Source organism: Nyctibius grandis, unplaced genomic scaffold (assembly GCF_013368605.1).
Source record: "Nyctibius grandis isolate bNycGra1 unplaced genomic scaffold, bNycGra1.pri scaffold_87_arrow_ctg1, whole genome shotgun sequence".
NCBI classification, from domain to species: domain Eukaryota; kingdom Metazoa; phylum Chordata; class Aves; order Nyctibiiformes; family Nyctibiidae; genus Nyctibius; species Nyctibius grandis.
Window position 1 is genome coordinate 92,853 of NW_027167610.1, and position 24,417 is coordinate 117,269.

The 24,417-nt window shown below is 63.6% G+C and overlaps 4 protein-coding genes and 2 long non-coding RNA genes across 6 annotated transcripts; 4 read left to right on the top strand and 2 right to left on the bottom strand.

Moving 5' to 3' along the window:
* The first annotated feature begins 160 nt into the window (after positions 1-160).
* On the top strand, positions 161-2,416 carry LOC137677527 (uncharacterized). The gene is made up of 2 exons (XR_011050285.1): positions 161-219; positions 2,064-2,416. It is a non-coding gene; the product is annotated as an uncharacterized lncRNA (long non-coding RNA).
* LOC137677526 (uncharacterized) lies at positions 1,206-4,102 on the bottom strand. Its single transcript, XR_011050284.1, has 2 exons — positions 4,048-4,102; positions 1,206-1,663 (listed from the first exon to the last, which is right to left on the bottom strand). It is a non-coding gene; the product is annotated as an uncharacterized lncRNA (long non-coding RNA).
* A 382-nt stretch (positions 4,103-4,484) lies between these two features.
* On the top strand, positions 4,485-6,027 carry LOC137677518 (zinc finger protein 436-like). Its single transcript, XM_068424823.1, has 3 exons — positions 4,485-4,546; positions 4,633-4,692; positions 4,849-6,027. The coding sequence occupies exon 3, from the start codon at positions 4,888-4,890 to the stop codon at positions 5,986-5,988; it is 1,101 nt and encodes a 366-aa protein (XP_068280924.1). The 5' UTR covers positions 4,485-4,546; positions 4,633-4,692; positions 4,849-4,887; the 3' UTR covers positions 5,989-6,027.
* A 4,026-nt stretch (positions 6,028-10,053) lies between these two features.
* On the top strand, positions 10,054-11,906 carry LOC137677509 (zinc finger protein 436-like). The gene is made up of 3 exons (XM_068424811.1): positions 10,054-10,123; positions 10,210-10,269; positions 10,426-11,906. Exons 2-3 carry the CDS (start codon positions 10,218-10,220, stop codon positions 11,904-11,906), a joined length of 1,533 nt encoding a protein of 510 aa, XP_068280912.1. The 5' UTR covers positions 10,054-10,123; positions 10,210-10,217.
* A 1,564-nt stretch (positions 11,907-13,470) lies between these two features.
* Positions 13,471-16,440, bottom strand: LOC137677510 (zinc finger protein 271-like). The gene is made up of 4 exons (XM_068424812.1): positions 16,418-16,440; positions 15,925-15,997; positions 15,779-15,838; positions 13,471-15,623 (listed from the first exon to the last, which is right to left on the bottom strand). The coding sequence occupies exons 1-4, from the start codon at positions 16,438-16,440 to the stop codon at positions 13,878-13,880; spliced, it is 1,902 nt and encodes a 633-aa protein (XP_068280913.1). The 3' UTR covers positions 13,471-13,877.
* Positions 16,346-23,421, top strand: MAPK7 (mitogen-activated protein kinase 7). Its single transcript, XM_068424815.1, has 7 exons — positions 16,346-16,382; positions 16,610-16,813; positions 18,573-18,738; positions 19,980-21,514; positions 22,337-22,764; positions 22,848-22,975; positions 23,160-23,421. Exons 2-7 carry the CDS (start codon positions 16,615-16,617, stop codon positions 23,305-23,307), a joined length of 2,604 nt encoding a protein of 867 aa, XP_068280916.1. The 5' UTR covers positions 16,346-16,382; positions 16,610-16,614; the 3' UTR covers positions 23,308-23,421.
* Positions 23,422-24,417: the final 996 nt, after the last annotated feature.

The following is a 24,417-nucleotide window of genomic DNA, read 5'->3' on the forward strand; positions in this document are numbered from 1 at the left end:
CCGTGCGCTGATTGGCTGGTGGGGTTGAGGGTGTGGCCAGTGGGAGCGGAGGGGGCGTGGTCTGGGGAAGCCGTGGGGCTGAGGGTGAGAGGGAGGGGGCGTGGCCTGGGGCGTGGGAGGCCCCCTGATTGGTCGGTGGTGTGGAAGGGGGTGGGGCGTGTCCAGGCGACGCCATATCCGGGAGCGGCGGGAGCGGTCGGCGGCGCCGGCGGGAGGGAGGTGAGTGGTCCCCGGGCCGGGGGGTCCCCCGTTGCCATGGCAACCGCCCCATCGCCATGGCAACTGCCCCACCCCCTTTTTTACCCCTAATTAGCGTTAATGGGAAATAAACGGCTGAGTTGGCGCCTCCTGCTGTGTCTCTCTGTGACCCCGCCCCCCTCACCCAGGCCCCACCCCCACCCCGGAGGGCTCCAGGACCCCCCACCCCACCCCACCCCCCCCCCAGACCACCACTCTCCAGTCCTGGGGGTTTCACCATCTTTATTCGCCCGGCCAATGGCTGTGCAGGACCTTGGCCACTCCCGTGGCACTATTGCCCCGCCCCCTCCCGCTACTGCCCAATCCTGTGTCAGTCCCACCCCCACCCGCTCTGCTCAGCCAATCCCCTGCCCCCCCGTCCCACCACACGTTTGGCTCTTGGCCAATCCCCACCCAGCCACACCCACCCCTTGTCACCAGACGGTTCAATTTGGCAACAGTTTCTCAAGAGCAGGCCTCAGAGTAGGCCCTAAAGGGCTGCTCTGTGTTACCTTGACACAGAACAAGCTTTTCTGTCAATAATTTTCCTTTTAGCTACAATAGTAGAGAATAACAAGAGCTCCTGAAGCAAACTGCGTGTTTTGTACATGGAGTTTGGTTATGGGGTTGATAACAAGGTTCTAGTAAATAATGATTCACGCTGTTTACGCTTAGTCCCAGAAAAACAAAGGTCTCTGCTAATTATATAAGGCCAAAAGACAAAACAAAACTGTAGAGAACAACTTTGTGATGTCTAAATTAACTTGATTCATAAACTCTTGTGTCAGAGGAGAGATAAGTCCAAAGCAATATCTTCTTCTTGGGAACACGTGTACTTGTAAACAAGAAGGCCTCGACCACGCTTGCGCACAAGCACGATTAAAGGGGGATTGGGACCACCAGAGACCACCCCAGACCCCTTCCCCAATTCAGTGCGCATGCGTACAGACATTACGTAATGCATTACATAACGTGTTATGTAGAAGTTGTTTTTTAATTGGGTGGGTTTTTTCCTTGGAATTGTGTATAAGGGGCAAGCTTTTGTTCTTAGACGTGCGTGCCAGGAGGAGAGATCCCCCGTGCACCCAGCGCTGCAATAAACCAGTGTCGGCTTCTAAACTATCATTTGGTTTGGAGAGTTTTCTTGGGTACTATTTTCAGTAACACCCTCAGCCCATGGGGTGCTCCTCCATGGGGCGCCCCCCCCAGCCGTCGCTGCCCCTTGGGCCTCCTGCTCTTGGGGGGCTCCTCCACCATCTCCAACCCCTGGAGCACCCCCAGGTTCCCGGGCTGCGGGTCCCCCTCCGACATCTCCAGACCGAGGGGCGCCCCACGTCTCTTGGTCTTTGGGGGCCCCTCCAACGCCTCCAGACATGGTTGACTCTCCAACATCTCTAGACTTGGTTGACCCTCCAACGCCTCCAATCTGCAATAAAAAACAAAAGGAGGGAATTGTTATAGAAATTTTCACATAATTAATGTAAAAGTTCTTATGAGTTAGAGAGACAAGAATCAATAGGGGTGAAATAGAATAGTGAATAGAATAATTAATATAAGTCTATCTGAATAAACACAGGTGGGCTTTCACAATCCATGAATATTGTTCTCAAAGCTCCTTGTGTAACCCTGACCTAGGACTGAAGAAATCATCAATCAAAGCTTAATGAGTAGCTAAGCAGGAGTAGGCCCAGAAGTATTACCTTCTGATGATTTTAGTAAAGGGGATGTATGGTTAACCTTTTCTTTACCTTAAAAGAAATACAGGACACTTACAAATAAAAATTAGTATAGATAAGGTTTTAAATATAACTTTAGTTGTTTTTAAGGTTGAATGTTTAGGAGACACTGGCGGTGGGAACTGGACTCTGGTCAACCTGGATCAGGACGGGACGCTGATCACGGCAAGAACATTAAGGACGGGGAGTCAACCGGAGTCGGAGCGGAACCAGAACATAAAGATCAGCTAACCAATGGAAAAGAATGGACTTTCATGGACATCTAACAACTGAAGAAAAGAAGAATTGAAATAGTTAGTGGATTATTAACAGAAGCTTATGAAATGTTTATGATGTAATTGATTATTAGTTTCTATATAAACCGATAGTGAATTTGAGTCAGGTACCATTCACTGCGGTGGTGGTCCAACTCGGAGTTGTTTAATAAAACCAGCAAACCTAGAGACCTGGACTCTGCCAATTTTCTTTAACACCTCAGTCTCCTCTTCTCCAAGCTAAAGAGACCCAGCTCCCCCAGCCTCTCCTCATAAGGGAGATGTTCCACCCCCTTCATCATCTTCGTGGCTCTGCGCTGGACTCTCTCTAGCAGTTCCCTGTCCTTCTTGAACTGAGGGGCCCAGAACTGGACACAATATTCCAGGTGCGGCCTCACCAGGGCAGAGTAGAGGGGGAGGAGAACCTCTCTTGACCTGCTAACCACACCCCTTCTAATCCACCCCAGGATGCCACTGGCCTTCTTGGCCACCAGGGCACACTGCTGGCTCATGGTCATCCTGCTGTCCACTAGGACCCCCAGGTCCCTTTCCCCTACGCTGGTCTCCAACAGCTCTGTCCCCAACTTGTACTCATACATGGGGTTGTTCTTGCCCAGATGCAGGACTCTACACTTGCCCTTGTTATAGTTCATTAAATTTCTCCCCGCCCAACTCTCCAGCCTGTCCAGGTCTCTCTGAATGGCTGCGCAGCCTTCTGGTGTGTCAGCCACTCCTCCCAGTTTGGTGTCATCAGCGAACTTGCTGACAGTGCACTCTATTCCCTCATCCAAGTCATTAATGAATATATTGAATAGAACTGGTCCCAGTACCGACCCTTGAGGGACTCCGCTAGACACAGGCCTCCAACTGGTCTCTGTCCCATTGACCACCACTCTCTGGCTTCTTTCCTTCAGCCACTTCACAATCCACCTCACTACCCGATCATCAAGTCTTTGAAGAAGCCCTTTCTGCTGTCCTCGACCTCTCGTGGCTTAGAGCAAGCGCTTCTCCTGGCCCTCCCTCCTGGCCGAACACCTCCGCACCCACACGGGCGAGCGGCCCTTCCGCTGCGGTGAGTGTGGGATGGCCTTCGACAGAGGCTCCTCCCTGGAGCGGCACCGGAGGACCCACACCGGGGAGAAGCCCTACGGCTGCGGCGAGTGCGGGCGGCGCTTCAGCGAGAGCTACAACCTCATCACCCACAAGAGGGTGCACCTGAAGGAGGCCCAGGGGGCGGCGGGGGGGGGGCAGGCGGGTTTGGAGGCGTTGGAGGGGCGCCCAAAGACCAAGAGACGTGGGGCGCCCCTCGGTCTGGAGGTGTCGGAGGGGGACCCGCAGCCCGGGAACCTGGGGGTGCTCCAGGGGTTGGAGATGGTGGAGGAGCCCCCCAAGAGCAGGAGGCCCAAGGGGCAGCGACGGCTGGGGGGGCGCCCCATGGAGGAGCACCCCAAGGAGGAGCGCCCCATGGAGGAGCGCCCCACTGGCTGAGGGGGTGGGTGTGGCTGTGTGGAATTATTAGTAAAATTAAGATTTGTATCTGAAAGCTAAGGCTGATCTGAGAAGCGTAGCATCGTTCACCAAGTATAAAATCACGTTGCTCTGAGGACGGGACACGGCTGCAGCAGGCACGCGAGGGACCCACCAACACAGCAACGCCCCGCAACAAATCATGGCGGGTGGAGCGGAGCGGACACTCGGTGGCCTTGCTCCGTGATGATCAATGGAAGAAGATGTTCCTCTGCAGCTGATAAGCCGTCCGTTCGGCCCCTGAGCCGACAGTTTTCAGAGACCTTTCCCCGCCCGCCCCGGGGACCACTCACCTCCCTCCCGCCGGCGCCGCCGCCCGCTCCCGCCGCTCCCGGATATGGCGTCGCCTGGACACGCCCCGCCCCCTTCCACGCCACCGACCAATCAGGGGGCCCCCACCTTGGCCGCGCCTCCAGGCCACGCCCCCTCCCTCTCACCCTCAGCCCTGCGGCTTCGCCAGACCACGCCCCCTCCGGTCCCGCTGGCCACACCCTCAACCCCACCAGCCAATCAGCGCACGGGGGAGGGCGAGGCTTAGAGGGGCCGCGCCCCCTTCTGCCCGCTGTTGCTAAGGGGCGGGCGTTGCTATTGGGCGGGAGTTGCTAAGGGGCGGGCGTTGCTATTGGGCGGGAGTTGCTAAGGGGCGGGCGTTGCCAAGGGGGCGTTGCTACGGGGGGAGCGTTGCTGATAGGTGGGGGATAGCGGAAGTGACGTCACAGAGGACGGGGCTCGGCAGCCGCACACGCGGCCCAGCAGGGTGCCCCCCAGCGCAGGCCAGCGCCTGCCCCACAGGTAAGGGGGGGCCCGGACCCCCACCCCCCCGTGCCGGGGGGCGCCCCCAGCCCCCCCTGACCTCTGCGTGTCCCCCCCCACCCCAGGCTGCCCCATGGACGCCCCGACCGGAGCCGCTGAGGAGACCCCCGAGGAGCCGGCGGCAGGTGAGACCCTCGGGGGACCCCCGGCCCCTCCCCGGGGGGGGCAGAACCAGGGTCTCGGGCCCCCAGGACCCCTCGGGTCACCCCGGGACGCGGTAGGGGAGGACGCCCCCCACCGTCCCCGTGGTCCCTGACACCCCCCTCCCCTCCCCACCACAGCCGGCCCCCCCCCCACCGCCGTCCCCCGCCCGCGGGGAGATGGAGCGGCACCTCCGCACCCAGAGGGGCAAGTGGCCCAACACCTGCGGCGAGTGCGGCAAGCGCTTCTCCAAGCGCTCCCACCTGACGGATCACCTCCGCACCCACACGGGCGAGCGGCCCTACCGCTGCGGCGAGTGCGGCAAGAGCTTCTCCCAGCGCTACAACCTGGCGCAGCACCGGCACACGCACACGGGCGAGCGGCCCTACCGCTGCGGCGACTGTGGCAAGAGCTTCTCCCAGCGCTCCCACCTGACCCAGCACCTCCGCACCCGCACGGGTGAGCGGCCCTACCGCTGCAGCGAGTGCGGCAAGAGCTTCTCCATGCGCTCCCACGTGGCCCGGCACCTCCGCACGCACTCGGGCGAGCGGCCCTACCGCTGCGGCGAGTGCGGCAAGAGCTTCACCTCGAGCTCCAACCTGCTGGAGCACCAGCACACGCACACGGGCGAGCGGCCCTACCGCTGCGGCGAGTGCGGCAAGTGCTTCAGCCAGAGGGGCAGCCTGGTCAAGCACGAGCTGGCCCACGCAGGCCAGCGGCCCTTCACCTGCGGCCAGTGCGGCAAGGCCTTCTACCGCAGCTCCGACCTCCTCCAGCACCAAGCGGTCCACTCGGGCGAGCGGCCCTACCGCTGCGGCGAGTGCGGCAAGAGCTTCATCTGGAGGGCCAACCTGGCCCAACACCTCCGCACCCACACGGGCGAGCGGCCCCACCGCTGCGGCGAGTGCGGCAAGGGCTTCATCTCGAGCTCCAACCTGGCCCGGCACCTCCGCATGCACGCGGGCAAGAAGCCCTTCTGCTGCGGCTTCTCTCCTCACCCGGAGCTCCAGCCTCATCACCCACAAGAGGGTGCACCTGAAGGAGGCCCAGGGGGCAGCAGCGGGGTGGGGGCAGGCGCGTTTGGAGGCGTTGGAGGGGCGCCCAAAGACCAAGAGACGTGGGGCGCCCCATGGTCTGGAGGTGTCGGAGGGGGACCCGCAGCCCGGGAACCTGGGGGTGCTCCAGGGGTTGGAGATGGTGGAGGAGCCCCCCAAGAGCAGGAGGCCCAAGGGGCAGCCACAGTTGGGGGCGCCCCCAAGGAGGAGCACCCCATGGGCTGAGGGGGTGGGAGTGGCTGGGGCGGGGATTGGCCAAGAGCCAAACGTGTGATGGGATGGGGGGGGAATATAAGGGAAGATTGGCGAGGAGGATTGTGAACACGCTCAAGTGACTTGCACCTGGGGTGTCGAAAACCACATCTATCACGCTAGTAACTGTTGTTCAGTCGTGTGTGCTGGACAAGTAGAGCATCTGCATTCAGACGACACAGGCCTGTGATAAGACTCAGGGGCACCCAATTGTTCATGCCTGAGATTCCTGCCCTGCTGTGAGGAGATCACAGCGCAGTGGAAAACTGCCGCCTGCAAGAACCCCCCGATATCCAGGCGAAGGCAGCAGGCCCGGAATCTCTCGCTCTCTCGAGCAGGAACCGAGCTCCGCGGTGCCCGCGTCCCTCCTTTCGTGCCTGTGCCCCGGGTGCTGCTCCGGAGATCCCCCGGTTTGCGAGGGAACGGGGATAAATTTGCTCTTCGCATTTTATCCGTGGTCTTGTGGCTGTTCCTGCGTCCTGCCCGTGTCGGCTCACACATTTTGGCGTAGTCGGCAGGATCCAGGAGCAGCCACGCCACGGCTGAAAAAGAAGTCGGGGACTGGGGAGGCCATGACGGTGACTCCCCGCATTCCGGGATGGCCCAGTACTGAGGAGTGGGCCCCCGTGGCCACTCTCCTGGCTACGCTGGCCTCGCCAGAGCATGGCCTGAAATAGATGACGGGGTGGCGGTTACCCCCCAGGCGACTGACACGGCTGTGCGCGGTGGCCATGGAAAACGGCATCAGATTCTTCTCGTAAATTAGCTGGAGACTGGGATGGTTGTTAGGCTCCTGGTCTTAGAGCTACTCACCGTGAAAATGTTGCGTTACGGAGCAGAGTGAGGGAATTAGAGAAGGAAGTCGGGACTTTACAGGATGCAAAGGTGATCACGCAATCACTAATTACTGCTCAAGCAGAGCGGTGCTGTGGGCTGCAAGATAATGTAGAGCGGTTGGCAGCACGTATTGCTGATAGACGGAGGGATAAATATGGAAATATTGAGAGTGAATCCTCGGACTCTGAGATTGAGTTTGAATTTGATCCGGACTTAAAAGGCAGGGGGGTGGTGGAAGCCCGACCCCTCATACAAATGATGGGGCAGCAGGAACGAGCGGACGGGGGAGTGCAGGTCACACGTACTTACACTCCGAAAGAGTTCAGGGAGTTTTTAGAGATCTATCAGCAGAAGAGCGGGGAAGGCGTACTGGGGAGCTCGGGACAGTGAGGCTGCCTCTCTTCGTTTATTAGCAGCTGAAAAAGATTCATTAAGCCCTACGGCCCATGACGATCAGATCCAGCGGGGATGTGCTCGGTTGCAAAGTGCCCGGGGCCCTGCTGGGCGAGCCATTGCTGCACCTGCGCTGTATCAGTGGTTGTGTGCAGCAGTTTTAACAGCACGTGCAGAACCTGCTGAATTAGTGTCGTCCCGTGTACGCTGGTGCACGTGGGAAGAAGGTGTCAATGTGGTGCGGCGGATGGGGATGGCTCAGGCGTTAGTTACGGGATCCAGCCCAGACAGCGCACCCGTAACGAGAAGTATCAAAATGCAGTTCTTGAGAGGAGCGCCTGCCTCACTAAAGCCTCTCGTTATATCATCAGTGACAAATGCTACGAGTAATACAGGCGCCCTAGCAGATACCTGAAGGGAAATTGTGGCTGCAGTGTCAGGGCCATCTGTTCGGGTGGTGAATAAAGGAAAGCCGGCAGAAGCAAAGGGGGTTACAGCGCGGGTGACAAGAAAACAAATGTGGAATCATCTTATACAAGGTGGCACCCCACGATAAGAAACAGACGGGATCACAACATCAGAAATGTTTCACAGATGGCAAGAGTTAGCGTTTACGCGAAAAAGCCGACCACCCCCAGCCCCACCACCGACCCCGCGCCCACCCTCCGCCCCTCCTGCCACCGCAATGCACGGCACTACTTGGCAAATGAACTATAAAGTGGCAGTCTTGGGGCGGGGGGGGGGTTGCATGTATTAGCTCTGGTGAATACTGGAGCTGCAGTTACTGTACTGCACAGGATTGTTAATAATAAAGATGCCACATCACCGATCTGTGGAGTGGGGGGAAATCTGACCCCCGCCCTCCAAGCTAAGGTGACCTTAACAATAGAAAACGCTACAGCATTTACTGCGACCGTGTGAATTGCCCCAATTAAAGGATATTTCTTGAGTATTGATATGTTGACAGGACAAACAGTTGAAACTTTAAATGGTCGCTTCTGCCCTTGTGTGCGTTCCCCCAGTGGGATCCTCTTGTGCTGCCTGTGCCTGCCAAGGTGATCACAGCAAAAACAGTATCGTGTTCTGGGGGGGGGGGGAGGAAATTACCCAAACCAGATGGCACTTGGAGAATGACTGTCTATTACAGAGAATTGAATAAAGTCCCCCACCCCCCACCCCATGCAGTTACTGTTCCAGACACGGTTACTCTTATAAGAAAAAAAAAAATCAGCAAAAGTTTACAACCCTGGAGTAAGGCCCTGAAAGGCCTATGTTTTGGTGGTGTTTTATTTTTTTTTATTGTTATTCTACTACCCTCTTTAACTGCTGCAATGCAGGAGCCAGACTATGCAGTTGAAGATAACAACCACCATTCCCTGTTTGCAGCTCTGTGTTCAGAACTGACCTTCCACACATGTTTACTTCTTTCATGCTTCAAAGGGCCCTGTGAACTGGTCTCGGCTCCTTTATCTTAGAAGCAAGCAAAAACTATTCTCAGTGCAGTGGTCCCAAGCAAATCTTCTGCTCCCCAAGTAAAGCACAGCTGTTTGCGGGCCCAGGGTCTTCCACAGCAGCTGCTGAATCACTGAAAGTGCATTTAAAGGACCAAGGCTGGGCAACTAATGCAAAGAAAATACAGAGCCCTAGTACCACCATACAGTTTTGGGGAATAGATTGGCATGTACTTCTCTTATTTGACATCTTTTGTTGATATTGGATCCTCGAGTTCTTGTATTTCAGGCATCTTTGACGACTACCTGTACCTTATCTAGAGGAGAGAGCACTGGAACGGTTTTATTGCTGTCACAAACCCAACGTGGAATTGAAGTTCAATCTGAGAAAAGCACATGCCTTGGATACATCTCTGCAAGGCCAACACGTCAATACTTAGATTTGGTGTAATTAACTCGTCTGCTGTTTATATTAAGGGAAGATCAACAGCTGCAGATCTTTTAACGATGTGTTTCATTAGCATGCCAGTAGCTGTATTATACAATTATATTATGCTGAGTGATTGTGATATTGATGTTTTTTCATTTGCTGTTTTTTCTGAGTAACGACTGTATGCCAATGAACATTGATTGACACGGGACTATTTCCTCCTCCAACACCATAAATGCAACCTCAACGTCACTGACGAACCCGCCAGCACGGAGGACAACGTTCAACATCTCCAGGACTTACAGCATCCAATGGAACAATCTACTGATGGTGCCTGACTGGCTGAGGGGTTTCATCCCCCGACAGGATGACTGGGACACTTGATTTACAGCATTACTCTATAGATATATATGTCTATTCCCTTTTCTATGTGTATTTACTGTGTGCCGCTGTATATTGCCGGAGGCGCCGACTCAGCCGTTTATTTCCCATTAACGCTAATTAGGGGGTAAGAAAAGGGGGCGGGGCGGTTGCCATGGCAACGGGGGACCACTCACCTCCCTCCCGCCGGCGCCCGCCGCCCGCTCCCGCCGCTCCCGGATATGGCGCCGCCTGGACACGCCCCGCCCCCTTCCACGCCACCGACCAATCAGAGGGCCTCCCACGCCCCAGGCCACGCCCCCTCCCTCTCACCCTCAGCCCTACGGCTTCCCCAGACCACGCCCCCTCCGCTCCCTCTGGCCACACCCTCAACCCCACCAGCCAATCAGCGCACGGGGGGAGGGCGTGGCTTCTCCCCGCTGTTGCTAAGGGGCGGGCGTTGCTTTTGGGCGGGAGTTGCTAAGGGGCGGGCGTTGCCAAGGGGGCGTTGCTACGGGGAGGAGCGTTGCTGATAGGTGGGGGATAGGGGAAGTGACGTCACAGAGGACGGGGCTCGGCAGCCGCACACGCGGCCCAGCAGGGTGCCCCCCAGCGCAGGCCAGCGCCTGCCCCACAGGTAAGGGGGGGCCCGGACCCCCACCCCCCCGTGCCGGGGGGCGCCCCCAGCCCCCCCTGACCTCTGCGTGTCCCCCCCCACCCCAGGCTGCCCCATGGACGCCCCGACCGGAGCCGCTGAGGAGACCCCCGAGGAGCCGGCGGCAGGTGAGACCCTCGGGGGACCCCCGGCCCCTCCCCGGGGGGGGCAGAACCAGGGTCTCGGGCCCCCAGGACCCCTCGGGTCACCCCGGGACGCGGTAGGGGAGGACGCCCCCCACCGTCCCCGTGGTCCCTGACACCCCCCTCCCCTCCCCACCACAGCCGGCCCCCCCCCGCCGCCGCCCCCCGCCCGCGGGGAGATGGAGCGGCACCTCCGCACCCAGAGGGGCAAGTGGCCCAACACCTGCGGCGAGTGCGGCAAGCGCTTCTCCCAGCGCTCCCTCCTGGCCGGTCACCTCCGCACCCACACGGGCGAGCGGCCCTACCGCTGCGGCGAGTGCGGCAAGAGCTTCTCCCTGCGCTCCCACCTGGCCCGGCACCTCCGCATGCACACGGGTGAGCGGCCCCACCGCTGCGGCGAGTGCGGCAAGAGCTTCATCCAGCGCTCCAGCCTGGCCCGGCACCTCCACACGCACACGGGCCAGTGGCCCTACTGCTGCGGCGACTGCGGCAAGAGCTTCTCCGAGCGCTCCACCCTGGCCCGGCACCTCCGCACCCACACGGGCGAGCGGCCCTACCGCTGCGGCGACTGCGGCAAGAGCTTCTCCGTGAGCTCCAACCTGGCCCAGCACCGGCAGACGCACACGGGCGAGCGGCCCTACCGCTGCGGCGAGTGCGGCAAGAGCTTCGGCTGGAAGTCCAACCTGGTGCAGCACCGGCGCACGCACACGGGCGAGCGGCCCCACCGCTGCGGCGAGTGCGGCCAGGCCTTCAGCCGGAGCGCTAGCCTGGACAAGCACCAGCTGGCCCACGCGGGCCAGCGGCCCTTCGCCTGTGGCCAGTGCGACAAGGCCTTCTGCTGCAGCTCTGAACTCCTCCACCACCAAGCGGTCCACTTGGGCGAGCGGCCCTACCGCTGCGGCGAGTGCGGCAAGAGCTTCATCTCGAGCTACGGCCTGGCCCGGCACCTCCGCACGCACACGGGTGAGCGGCCCTTCCTCTGCGGCGAGTGCGGCAAGAGCTTCTCCCTGAGCTCCCACCTCCTCAAGCACAGCAGGACACACGCCGGCGAGAAGCCCTTCCGCTGCGGCGGGTGCAGGAGGGCCTTCGAGCGGCACGCCGACCTGGAGCAGCACCAGAAGACCCACACCGGGGAGAAGCCCTACGGCTGCGGCGAGTGCGGGCGGCGCTTCAGCCAGAGCTCCAACCTCATCACCCACAAGAGGGTGCACCTGGAGGAGGCCCAGGGGGCGGCGGGGGGGGGGGCAGGCGGGTTTGGAGGCGATGGAGGGGCGCCCAAAGACCAAGAGACGTGGGGCGCCCCACGGTCTGGAGGTGTCGGAGGGGGACCCGCAGCCCGGGAACCTGGGGGTGCTCCAGGGGTTGGAGATGGTGGAGGAGCCCCCCAAGAGCAGGAGGCCCAAGGGGCAGCGACGGCTGGGGGGGCGCCCCATGGAGGAGCACCCCATGACCAGGAGGTCCAAGGGGCAGCCACGGCTGGGGGGGCGCCCCAAGGAGGAGCACCCCATTGGCTGAGGGGTGGGGCTGGGACTGACACAGGATTGGGCGATAGCAGGAGGGGGCGGGGCAATAGTGCCAGGGGAGTGGCCAAGGTCCTGCGCAGCCATTGGCCGGGTGAATAAAGATGGTGAAACCCCCAGGACTGGAGAGTGGTGGTCTGGGGAGGGGGGGGATGGGGTGGGGTGGGACCCCCTGGGGGTGGGGCCAGGGTGAGGGGGGCGGGGTCACAGAGAGACACAGCCGGAGGCGCCGACTCAGCCGGATATGGTGTCGCCAGGCCACGCCCCGCCCCCTTCCATGCCACCGACCAATCAGGGGGCCTCCCGCCTTGGCCGCGCCTCCAGGCCACACCCCCTCCCTCTCCCGGTGGGAGGGAGGTGAGTCGTCCCCGGGGCGGGGGGTCCCCCGTTGCCATGGCAACCGCCCCACCGGCCATCGCCAGGGCGACCGCGGCCCGGCCCTGGGCCACCGTGGGGCGAGGGCAGGGTGGGTGTGGGGCCTGGGTCCCCTATTATGGGGGTCCGTGGGGCGCGGGGCCTGGACGCGTGTGTACCGGACCCCCTAATTACCGTTAATGGGAAATAAATGGCTGTGTCAGTGGTTGTGTGCAGCAGTTTTAACAGCACGTGCAGAACCTGCTGAATTCGTGTCGTCCCGTGTGCGCTGGTGCACGTGGGAAGAAGGTGTCCATGTGCTGCGGCGGATGGGGACGGCTCAGGCGTTGGTGGCGGGATCCAGCCCAGACAGCGCACCCGTAACTGACACACTGACACAGCGGAGGTGCAGCAATGGCTCGCCCAGCAGGGCCCCGGGCACTTTGCAACCGAGCACATCCCCGCTGGATCTGATCATCATGGGCCGTAGGGCTTAATGAATCTTTTTCAGCTGCTAATAAACGAAGAGAGGCAGCCTCACTGTCCCGAGCTCCCCAGTACGCCTTCCCCGCTCTTCTGCTGATAGATCTCTAAAAACTCCCTGAACTCTTTCGGAGTGTAAGTACGTGTGACCTGCACTCCCCCGTCCGCCCGTTCCTGCTGCCCCAGCATTTGTAGGAGGGGTCGGGCTTCCACCACCCCCCTGCCTTTTACGTCCGGATCAAATTCAAACTCACTCTCAGAGTCCGAGGATTCACTCTCAATATTTCCATATTTATCCCTCCGTCTATCAGCAATACGTGCTGCCAACCGCTCTACATTATCTTGCAGCCCACAGCACCGCTCTGCCTGAGCAGTAATTAGTGATTGCGTGATCACCTTTGCATCCTGTAAAGTCCCGACTTCCTTCTCTAATTCCCTCACTCTGCTCTGTAATGCAACATTTTCACGGTGAGTAGCTCTGAGACCAGGAGCCAACAACCATCCCAGTCTCCAGCTAATTTACGAGAAGAATCTGATGCCGTTTTCCATGGCCACCGCGCACAGACGTGTCAGTCGCCTGGGGGGTAACCGCCACCCCGTCATCTATTTCAGGCCACGCTCTGGCGGGGCCAGCGTAGCCAGGAGAGTGGCCACGGGGGCCCACTCCTCAGTACTGGGCCATCCCGGCATGCGGGGAGTCACCGTCACGGCCTCCCCAGTCCCCGACTTCTTTTTCAGCCCTGGCGTGGCTGCTCCTGGATCCTGCCGACTACGCCAAAATGTGTGAGCCGACACGGGCAGGACGCAGGAACAGCCACAAGACCACGGATAAAATGCAAAGAGCAAATTCATCCCCGTTCCCTCGCAAACCGGGGGATCTCCGGAGCAGCACCCGGGGCACAGGCACGAAAGGAGGGACGCGGGCACCGCGGAGCTCGGTTCCTGCTCGAGAGAGCGAGAGATTCCGAGCCTGCTGCCTCCGCCTGGATATCGGGGGGTTCTTGCAGGCGGCAGTTTTCCACTGCGCTTTGACCTCCTCACAGCAGGGCAGGAATCTCAGGCATGAACAATTGGGTGCCCCTGAGTCTTATCACAGGCCTGTGTCGTCTGAATGCAGATGCTCTACTTGTCCAGCACACACGACTGAACAACAGTTACTAGCGTGATAGATGTGGTTTTCGACACCCCAGGTGCAAGTCACTTGAGCGTGTTCACAATCCTCCTCGCCAAATCCCATCACACGTTTGGCTCTTGGCCAATCCCCACCCCAGCCACAGCCACCCCCTCAGCCAATGGGGTGCTCCTCCTTGGGGTGCTCCTCCTTGGGGTGCTCCTCCTTGGGGGCGCCCCCAACTGTGGCTGCCCCTTGGACCTCCTGGTCATGGGGTGCTCCTCCATGGGCCGCCCCCCCAGCCGTCGCTGCCCCTTGGGCCTCCTGCTCTTGGGGGGCTCCTCCACCATCTCCAACCCCTGGAGCACCCCCAGGTTCCCGGGCTGCGGGTCCCCCTCCGACACCTCCAGACCGTGGGGCGCCCCACGTCTCTTGGTCTTTGGGCGCCCCTCCAACGCCTCCAAACCCGCCTGCCCCCCCCCCGCCGCCCCCTGGGCCTCCTTCAGGTGCACCCTCTCGTGGGCGATGACGTGGTATCTCTGGCTGAAGCGCCGCCCGCACACGCCGCAGCCGTAGGGCTTCTCCTCGCTGTGGATGTGCTGGTGACTCAGCAGGGAGGAGCTCCTGACGAAGCCCTTCCCGCACTCGCCGCAGCGGAAGGGCTTCTCGCCCGTGTGGGTCCTCCGGTGCTGCTCCACGTCGTCGCGCCGCTCAAAGGCCTTCCCGCACTCGCCGCATTCGTACGGCTTCTTCCCGGTGTGGATGCTCCGGTGCCGGTCCAGGTCGGTGCTCCGCACGCAGTCCATCCCGCACTCGCCGCAGCGGAAGCGCTTCTCGCCCGCGTGCGTCCTGCTGTGCTTGAGGAGGTGGCCGCGCTGGCCGAAGCTCTTGCCGCACTCGCCGCAGCGGTAGGGCCGCTCGCCCGTGTGGGTGCGGACGTGCTGGGCCAGGTGGGATCTCCAGATGAAGCTCTTGCCGCACTCGCCGCAGCGGTAGGGCCGCTCGCCCGAGTGCGTGCGGAGGTGCCGGGCCAGGCTGGAGCTCCAGCTGAAGCTCTTGCCACACTCGCCGCAGCAGTGGGGCCGCTCGCCCGTGTGGGCCGCTTGGTGCCGGAGGAGGTCGGAGCTGCTGTAGAAGGCCTTGCTGCACTGGCCGCAGGCGAAGGGCCGCTGGCCCGTGTGGGCCCGCTGGTGCTTGGCCAGGCTGGTGCTATGCCTGAAGCTCTTGCCACACTCGCCGCAGCGGTAGGGCCGCTCGCCCGTGTGCGCGCGCTGGTGCTCCACCAGGTTGCAGCTCGAGGTGAAGCTCTTGCCGCACTCGCCGCAGCGGTAGGGCTGCTCGCCCGAGCGGGCCGCTTGGTGCTGGAGGAGGTCGGAGCTGCTGTAGAAGGCCTTGCCGCACTGGCCACAGGCGAAGGGCCGCTGGCCCGTGTGGGCCCGCTGGTGCTTGGCCAGGTGGGTGCTCCGGCTGAAGGCCCGGCCGCACTCGCCGCAGCGGAAGGGCCGCTCGCCCGTGTGCGTGCGCCGGTGCTGCGCCAGGCTGGAGCTCCAGCCGAAGCTCTTGCCGCACTCGCCGCAGCGGTAGGGCCGCTCGCCCGTGTGGGTGCGGAGGTGCTGGGCCAGGTGGGAGCGCAGGAAGAAGCTCTTGCCACACTCGCCGCAGCGGTGGGGCCGCTCGCCCGTGTGGGTGCGGAGATGTTGGGCCAGGTGGGAGCTCCGGCCAAAGCTCTTGCCGCACTCGCCGCAGCGGTAGGGCCGCTCGCCCGTGTGGGTGCGGAGGTGTTCGGCCAGGAGGGAGGGCCAGGAGAAGCGCTTGCCGCACTCGCCGCAGGTGTTGGGGCGGGCGGGGGGCGGCGGCGGGGGGGGGGCCGGCTGCGGTGGGGAGGGGAGGGGGGTGTCAGGGACCACGGGGACGGTGGGGGGCGTCCTCCCCTACCGCGTCCCGGGGTGACCCGAGGGGTCCTGGGGGCCCGAGACCCTGGTTCTGCCCCCCCGGGGAGGGGCCGGGGGTCCCCCGAGGGTCTCACCTGCCGCCGGCTCCTCGGGGGTCTCCTCAGCGGCTCCGGTCGGGGCGTCCATGGGGCAGCCTGGGGTGGGGGGGGACACGCAGAGCTCAGGGGGGGCTGGGGGCGCCCCCCGGCACGGGGGGGTGGGGGTCCGGGCCCCCCCTTACCTGTGGGGCAGGCGCTGGCCTGCGCTGGGGGGCACCCTGCTGGGCCGCGTGTGCGGCTGCCGAGCCCCGCCCGCTGTGACGTCACTTCCGCTATCCCCCACCTATCAGCAACGCTCCCCCCGTAGCAACGCCCCCTTGGCAACGCCCGCCCCTTAGCAACTCCCGCCCAATAGCAACGCCCGCCCCTTAGCAACAGCGGGGAGAAGGGGGCGTGGCCCCCTCTAAGCCACGCCCTCCCCCCGTGCGCTGATTGGCTGGTGGGGTTGAGGGTGTGGCCAGCGGGAGCGGAGGGGGCGTGGTCTGGGGAAGCCGTAGGGCTGAGGGTGAGAGGGAGGGGGCGTGGCCTGGGGCGTGGGAGGCCCCCTGATTGGTCGGTGGCGTGGAAGGGGGCGGGGCGTGTCCAGGCGACGCCATATCCGGGAGCGGCGGGAGCGGGCGGCGGCGCCGGCGGGAGGGAGGTGAGTGGTCCCCGGGGCGGGGGGTCCCCCGTTGCCATGGCAACCGCCCCATCGCCATGGCAACCGCCCCACCGGCCACCGTCAGGGCGACCGCGGCCCGGCCCTGGGCCACCGTGGGGCGAGGGCAGGGTGGGTGTGGGGCCTGGGCGCTTGGGGGGGGGTCCGTGGGGGTCCCTGGGGTGGGCCCGCGCGTGTCCCGGTCCCCGTGCCCTGACGGGGTGACGCAGGCGCCATGGCGGAGGCGGAGGCGGAGGCCGGTGGCCGGCGGGACCCTCCCGGGCGGGGCTCGGGGGCCAGCGGTGGCCCCTTGGCCCTGCTGAAGGCGCGGGCGCTCGACGTCACCTTCGAGGTGGGGGACGAGTACGAGGTCATCGAGACCATCGGCACCGGCGCCTACGGCGTGGTCAGCTCCGCCCGGCGCCGCGACACCGGTGAGGGGGCGCGCGGGGTCCCCCGCGGCACCTGGGTGACCCTGGGTGGGAGATCAGGGGGTTCTTGGACACCTGGGCCCCATTGGGTGGGTGATGGGGGTCACCCAGACACCTGGGTCCCCTTGGGTGGGGGTCTCTAGACACCTGGGTGACCCTGGGTGGGAGATGGGGGGTCCATGGACACCTGGGTGCCCCTGGGTGGGAGATCGGGGGGTCCATGGACTCCTGGGTCCCCTTGGGTGGGAGATCGGGGGTCCCTGGACACCTGGATCCCTTTGGGTGGGGGTCCCTGGATACCTGGGTGCCCCTGGGTGGGAGATAGGGGGTCCATGGACACCTGAGTCCCCTTGGGTGGGAGATCAGGGGGTCCCTGGACACCTGGGTCCCCTTGGGTGGGGGTCTCTGGACACCTGGGTGACCCTGGGTGGGTGATCAGGGAGTCCATGGACACCTGGGTCCCATTGGGTGGAAGATGGGGGGAGTCCACAGACACCTGAGTCCCCTTGGGTGGGAGATAGAGGGGTCCCTGGACACCTGGATCCCCTTGGTTGGGGGTCCCTGGACACCTGGATCCCCTTGGTTGGGGGTCCCTGGACACCTGGGTCCCGTTGGGTGGGGGTCCCTGGACACCTGGGTCCCATTGGGTGGGTGATGGGGGTCACCCAGACACCTGGGTCCCCTTGGTTGGGGGTCTCTAGACACCTGGGTGACCCTGGGTGGGAGATCAGGGGGCCCCTGGACACCTGGATCCCCTTGGGTGGGGGTCCCTGGACACCTGGGTGACCTTGGGTGGGAGATAGGGGGGTCCATGGACACCTGGGTCCCATTGGTGGGTGATGGGGGGGGTCCCTGGACACCTGGGTCCCGTTGGGTGGGAGATGGGGGTCCCTGGACACCTGGGTCCCCTTGGTTGGGGGTCTCTGGACACCTGGGTCCCCTTGGGTGGGAGATGGGGGTCCCTGGACACCTGGATCCCTTTGGGTGGGGGTCCCTGGATACCTGGGTGACCCTGGGTGGGAGATCGGGGGGTCCATGGACACCTGGGTCCCATTGGGTGGGAGATAGAGGGGTCCCTGGACACCTGGGTGCCCTTGGTTGGGGGTCCCTGGACACCTGGATCCCCTTGGTTGGGGGTCCCTGGACACCTGGGTCCCGTTGGGTGGGTGATGGGGGTCACCCAGACAGCTGGGTCCCCTTGATTGGGGGTCTCTAGACACCTGGGTGACCCTGGGTGGGAGATCAGGGGGTCCCTGGACACCTGGGTGCCCTTGGTTGGGGGTCCCTGGACACCTGGGTCACGTTGGGTGGGAGATGGGGGTCACCCAGACACCTGGGTCCCCTTGATTGGGGGTCTCTAGACACCTGGGTGACCCTGGGTGGGAGATCAGGGGGCCCCTGGACACCTGGGTCTCCTTGGGTGGGGGTCTCTGGACACCTGGGTCCCGTTGGTGGGAGATGGGGGTCCCTGGACACCTGGGTCCCATTGGGTGGGGGTCCCTGGACACCTGGGTCACCTTGGGTGGAAGACCAGGGGGGTCCTTGGACACCTGGGTCCCGCTGGTGGGTGATGGGGGTCACCCAGACACCTGGGTCCCCTTGGTTGGGGGTCCCTGGACACCTGGATCCCCTTGGTTGGGGGTCACCCAGACACCTGGGTCCCCTTGGTTGGGGCTTCCTGGACACCCGTGGCCTTCCTGGGTGCTGGGGTGGGCGCCCTGGGGGACGCCAGGGTGGGTGACCTTGGTCCACGGGACGTCAGGCCAGCAGGTGGCCATCAAGAAGATCCCCAACGCCTTTGACGTGGTGACCAACGCCAAGCGGACCCTGCGGGAGCTGAAGATCCTCAAGCACTTCAAGCACGACAACATCATCGGCATCAAGGACATCCTCAAGCCCACCGTCCCTTACGGCGAGTTCCGCTCCGTGTGCGTGCCCCGGACGCGTGGGTCCCCCCCGCAGTGTCCCCCCAGGAGCCTGGGTCCAGCAGGTGGTGGTGGACCCCCATAGGGACGTCTCCGTCCCTTCCCGGGTGCTCTCATAGGGCAGAACATGTGGGATGGAGCCCGCTTGGCCAGCTGGGTCCATCAGGGGGTGGTGGCCCCCATAGGGACGTTCCCAGCCCCTCGTGGACACCTGGGTCCTCTTGGGGGGGCAGCAGGACACGTGGGATGAAGCCCACCTGGCCATCCAGGTTCACGGGGGGGTGGTGGCCCCCATGGGGACGTTCCCAGCCCCTCGTGGACACCTGGGTCCTCTTGGGGGGGCAGCAGGACATGTGGGACGGAGCCCACCTGGCCACCCAGGTTCACATGGGGGTGGTGGCCCCCATGGGGACGTTCCCAGCCCCTCGTGAACACCTGGGTCCTCTTGGGGGGGCAGCAGGACACGTGGGACGGAGCCCACCTGGCCACCCAGGTTCACGGGGGGGTGGTGGCCCCCATAGGGACATTCCCAGCCCCTCCTGGACACCTGGGTCCTCTTGGGGGGGGCAGCAGGACACGTGGGACGGAGCCCACCTAGGCACCCAGGTTCACGGGGGGGTGGTGGCCCCCATAGGGACGTTCCCAGCCCCTCGTGGACACCTGGGTCCTCTTGGGGGGGGCAGCAGGACACGTGGGACGGAGCCCACCTGGCCACCCAGTTTCACGGGGGGGTGGTGGCCCCCATGGGGACGTCTCCAGCCCCTCGTGGACACCTGGGTCCTCTTGGGGGGGCAGCAGGACACGTGGGACAGAGCCCACCTGGCCACCCAGGTTCACAGGGTGGTGGTGGCCCCCATAGGGACGTCTCCAGTCCTCCCGGACACCTGGGTCCTCTTGGGGGGGCAGCAGGACACGTGGGACGGAGCCCACCTGGCCACCCAGGTTCACAGGGGGGTGGTGGCCCCCATGGGGACGTCTCCAGCCCCTCCCGGACACCTGGGTCCTCTTGGGGGGGCAGCAGGACACGTGGGATGGAGCTCACCTGGGCACCCAGGTTCACGGGGGGGTGGTGGCCCCCATAGGGACGTTCCCAGCCCCTTGTGGACACCTGGGTCCTCTTGGGGGGGCAGCAGGACACGTGGGACGGAGCCCACCTGGCCACCCAGGTTCACAGGGTGGTGGTGGCCCCCATGGGGACGTCTCCAGCCCCTCCCGGACGTCTGGATCCTCCTTCCTGCCTGCAGCTACGTGGTGCTGGACCTGATGGAGAGCGACCTCCACCAGATCATCCACTCGGCGCAGCCGCTGACGCTGGAGCACGTCCGCTACTTCCTCTACCAGCTCCTGCGCGGCCTCAAGTACATCCACTCGGCCAACGTCCTCCACCGCGACCTGAAGCCCAGCAACCTCCTGGTCAACGAGAACTGCGAGCTGAAGATCGGCGACTTTGGCATGGCCAGGGGGCTGGGGGCCGACCCGCGGCACGCCAAGGCCTTCCTCACCGAGTACGTGGCCACCCGCTGGTACCGGGCGCCGGAGCTGCTGCTCTCGCTCCACCGCTACACCCGCGCCATCGACATGTGGTCGGTCGGGTGCATCTTCGCCGAGATGTTGGGCCGCCGGCAGCTCTTCCCGGGGAGGAACTACGTCCACCAGCTGCAGCTCATCATGGCCGTGCTGGGAACGCCGCCGGCCGCCGTCATGGCCGCCATCGGCGCCGAGAGGGTGCGGGCCTACGTGCAGAGCCTGCCGCCGCGGCCGGCGGTGCCGTGGGAGAACCTCTTCGGCGACGCCGAGCCGGCGGCGTTGGCGCTGCTGGGCCGGATGTTGCGCTTCGACCCGCGGGAGAGGGTGGGGGTGGACGAGGCGCTGCGGCACCCGTTCCTGGCCAAGTACCACGACCCCGAGGACGAGCCCGAGTGCGTCCCCGCCTTCGACTTCGCCTTCGACCGCCGGGTGCTCACCAAGGAGGAGATCAAGGCGGCCATCGTGGCCGAGATCGCCGACTTCCACGCTCGCCGCGACGGCATCCGGCGGCAGATCGCCTTCGCGCCGGCTGGGGGCGCCGGCGTCAACGCGGCCGGCGGCGCCGTGGCCAACGTTAGCGTCCCCGTGGGTGACGTCAGCGCAGCCAACGGCGGCGTCAACGCAACCAACGTCAACATGGCCAACGCAAGCGTCAACATGGCCAACGCCGACGTCAACATGGCCAGCGCCAACGTGGGCAACTCCAGTGTCGCCATGGCCAACATCAACATGGCCAACGCAAGCGTCAACATGGCCAATGCCAACGTCAACATGGCCAGCGTCAACGTGAGCAACTCCAGCGTCAACATGGCCAACGCCAGCGTCAACATGGGCAACGTCAACAGGGGCAACTCCAGCGTCAACGTGGCCAATGCCGGTGTCAACGTGGCCAGCGTCAACATGGCCAGCGTCAACATGGCCAACATCAGTGCCACCATGGCCAACACTAACGTCAACGTGGCCAACACCGCCATGGCCAACGTCAGTGCCACCATGGCCAATGTCAACGCAGCCAATGTCAATGTGCCCAATGCCACGGTGGCCAGTGTTGGCCCGGCCTGGCCCTGCGCCGACGTGGACATGCCGAGCCCTGGCCCCGCCCCTGCCCCTGATTGCCCAATGGACTCTCCCCGGGTGAAGGCGGAGCCGGGGGCTCCCGTGGCGCCCAAGCGGGATGGAGCCATCTCCGACGACACCAAGGCCGCCCTCAAGGCTGCTCTGCTCAAGTCGGCCATGAGGAACAAGAGCAAAGGTGAGGGGGCGCCCGGACGTCTGCGTCCCCTGAAGGGTTGAAGAGTTGGGTTGGTGGCTCCTTGGTTGCCAGATGTTGGTTGGGGTTGGGTTGGTGGCTTCATCCCTGGTCTCTTGGGTCCCAGGTGTTGGTTGGGGTTGGGTTGGTGGCTCCACCCCGGGTCTCTTGGGTCCCAGGGTTGGTTGGGGTTGGTTGGGGTTGAGTTGGTGGCTCCATCCCTGGTCTCTTGGGTCCCAGGGTTGGTTGGGGCTGGTTGGGGTTGAGTTGGTGGCTCCATCCCTGGTCTCTTGGGTCCCAGGGTTGGTTGGGGTTGGGTTGGTTGGGGTTGGGGTTGGGTTGGTGGCTCCATCCCTGGTCTCTTGGGTCCCAGGGTTGGTTGGGGCTGGTTGGGTTGGTGGCTCCACCCCTGGTCTCCTGGGTCCCAGGGGCTGGTTGGCGTTGGTTTGGGCTGGTTGGGTTGGGTTGGTAGCTCCATCCCTGGTCTCTTGGGTCCCAGGGGTTGGTTGGGGTTGGGTTGGTTGGGTTGGTTGGGGCTGGTTGGGTTGGGTTGGCGGCTCCATCCCTGGTCTCCTGGGTCCCAGGGGTTGGTTGTGTTGGGGTTGGGTTGGTTGAGGTTGAGTTGGTGGCTCCATCCCTGGTCTCTTGGGTCCCAGGGGTTGGTTGGGGTTGGTTGGGGTTGGGTTGGGTTGGGTTGGTTGGGGTTGGGTTGGGTTGGTGGCTCCACCCCTGGTCTCCTGGGTCCCAGGGTTGGTTGGGGGTTGGTTGGGGTTGGGTTGGGTTGGTTGAGGTTGAGTTGGTGGCTCCATCCCCGACCTCCTGCAGAGCCGCCGTGCGCGGCCCCGGAGGCGCCGGAGGGCCGGAAGCCGGTGACGGCGGCGGAGCGGCAGCGGGAGCGGGAGGAGAAGCGCCGCCGGCGGCAGGAGCGGGCGAAGGAACGGGAGAAGAAGCAGCGGGAGCGGGAGCGGCGCGAGCCCCGAGGCCGCGGCGAGGGGCTCCGGGGCCTCGTCCTCACCGACGACGACCGCCACCTCCTCGAGCGCTGGACCAAGATGCGGGACGGGGCCCCTCCTCGCCCCCCGGCCCCTCCCCGGGCCCCCGCCCCACCTCCTCCTCCTTGCCCCCAACCTTGCGGGGGACCCCCCGAAAGCTGGGCGGGCCCCGAGGCGTGGCCGGAGCCCCCCCCGGCTGCCGCCCCCCTCCCGGCAGACCCTGACGTGGCCACCGTCACCCAGCAGCTCTCCAAGTCCCAGGTGAGGGTCGCAGTGTCCCCCCGGCTTGGGGACACCCAGGTGGCACGGCTTGGCCTCCATGTTGACCATCATCATCATCATAGGTGGAGGACCTGCTGCCCCCCGTCTTTTCGGTGACCCCCAAGGGGAGCGGGGCCGGCTACGGGGTGGGCTTCGACCTGGAGGAGTTCCTCAGCCAATCGCTGGACATGGTGGGGGACACCAAGGACAGGTAAGAGGGGACACGGGGTGGCCACGTGTCCGCTGTCCATGGTGGCCACGCGTCCGCTGTCCATGGTGCTGGTGGGGCACCGCGGCGTCCCGGTGGGACCCCCCGGCACCGGGGGGGGGATCCCTGGCACCGGGGAGGGGTCCCCGGCATCCCTGCTGAGGCCACGCCCCCCTCCCCGCGCCAGCCAAGGCGATTCGGCGCCGCTCTCGGCCTCGCTGCTCGCCGATTGGCTGGAGGTCCACCGCCTCAGCCCCGCCGCCCTCGAGAGCCTCCAGCGCGACCTCCAGCTCGGCTCCCCCATGCTCCTCGCCGACGACCTCCCCGACCCCTGACCGGAGGGGGCGGAACCCCCCGGTGCCTTGGCCCCGCCCCCCCAGTGCCTTGGCCCCGCCCCCTCGTGCCTTGGCCCCGCCCCCAGCACCCCATTAAATTTTTAAGGAAACGGCCCCGTTTTCGTGCCACCTCTCCGGGCGGTCCTGGCTCCTTGGGGACCTATAGGGGCTGTAGGGGATGGTGGAGGGGGGCGGGACCTTGTGTGTGGGGTTCTGGGGGGCTGTTGGAGACTCTACGGACCTATAGGGGCTGTAGGGGGCGATAGGGAGCCATATGGGCTGTATGGGGCCATATGGGCTCTATAGGGTTGTAGGACACTCCATGGACCTATAGGGGCTGTAGGGGGCCATATAGGCTGTATAGGGCCATATGGGCTCTGTAGGGTTGTAGGACACTCTATGAATCTACAGGGGTATAGGGGGCGATAGGGAGCCATATAGGCTGTATAGGTACATATGGACTCTATAAGGCCATAGGAGAATCCATGGATCTATAGGGGCTGTAGGGGGTGATAGGGAGCCATATAGGCTGTATGGGGCCATATGGGCTCTATAGGGTTGTAGGACACTCTATGGATCTATAGGGGCTCTAGGGGGCCATATAGGCTCTATGGGGCCATATGGGCTCTATAGGGTTGTAGGACGCTCCATGGATCTATAGGGGCTGTAGGGGGCGATAGGGAGCCATATAGGCTGTATGGGGGCATATGGGCTCTGTAGGGTTATAGGACACTCTATGGAGCTATAGGGGCTGTAGGGGGCCATATAGGCTGTATAGGGATATATGGACTCCATAAGGTCATAGAAGAGTCCATGGATCTATAGGGGCTGTAGGGAGTCATACAGGCTGTATGGGGCCATATGGGCTCCGTAGGGTTGTAGGACACCCCACGGATCTATAGGGGCTGTAGGGGATGGTGGAGGGGGGCAGGACCTTGTGTGAGGGGGTTCTGGGGGGCTGTTGGAGACTCTACGGACCTATAGGGGCTGTAGGGGGAGATAGGGAGCCATACAGGCTGTATGGGGCCATATGGGCTCCGTAGGGTTGTAGCACACTCTATGGATCTATAGGGGCTGTAGGGGGCGTTAGGGAGCCATACAGGCTGTATG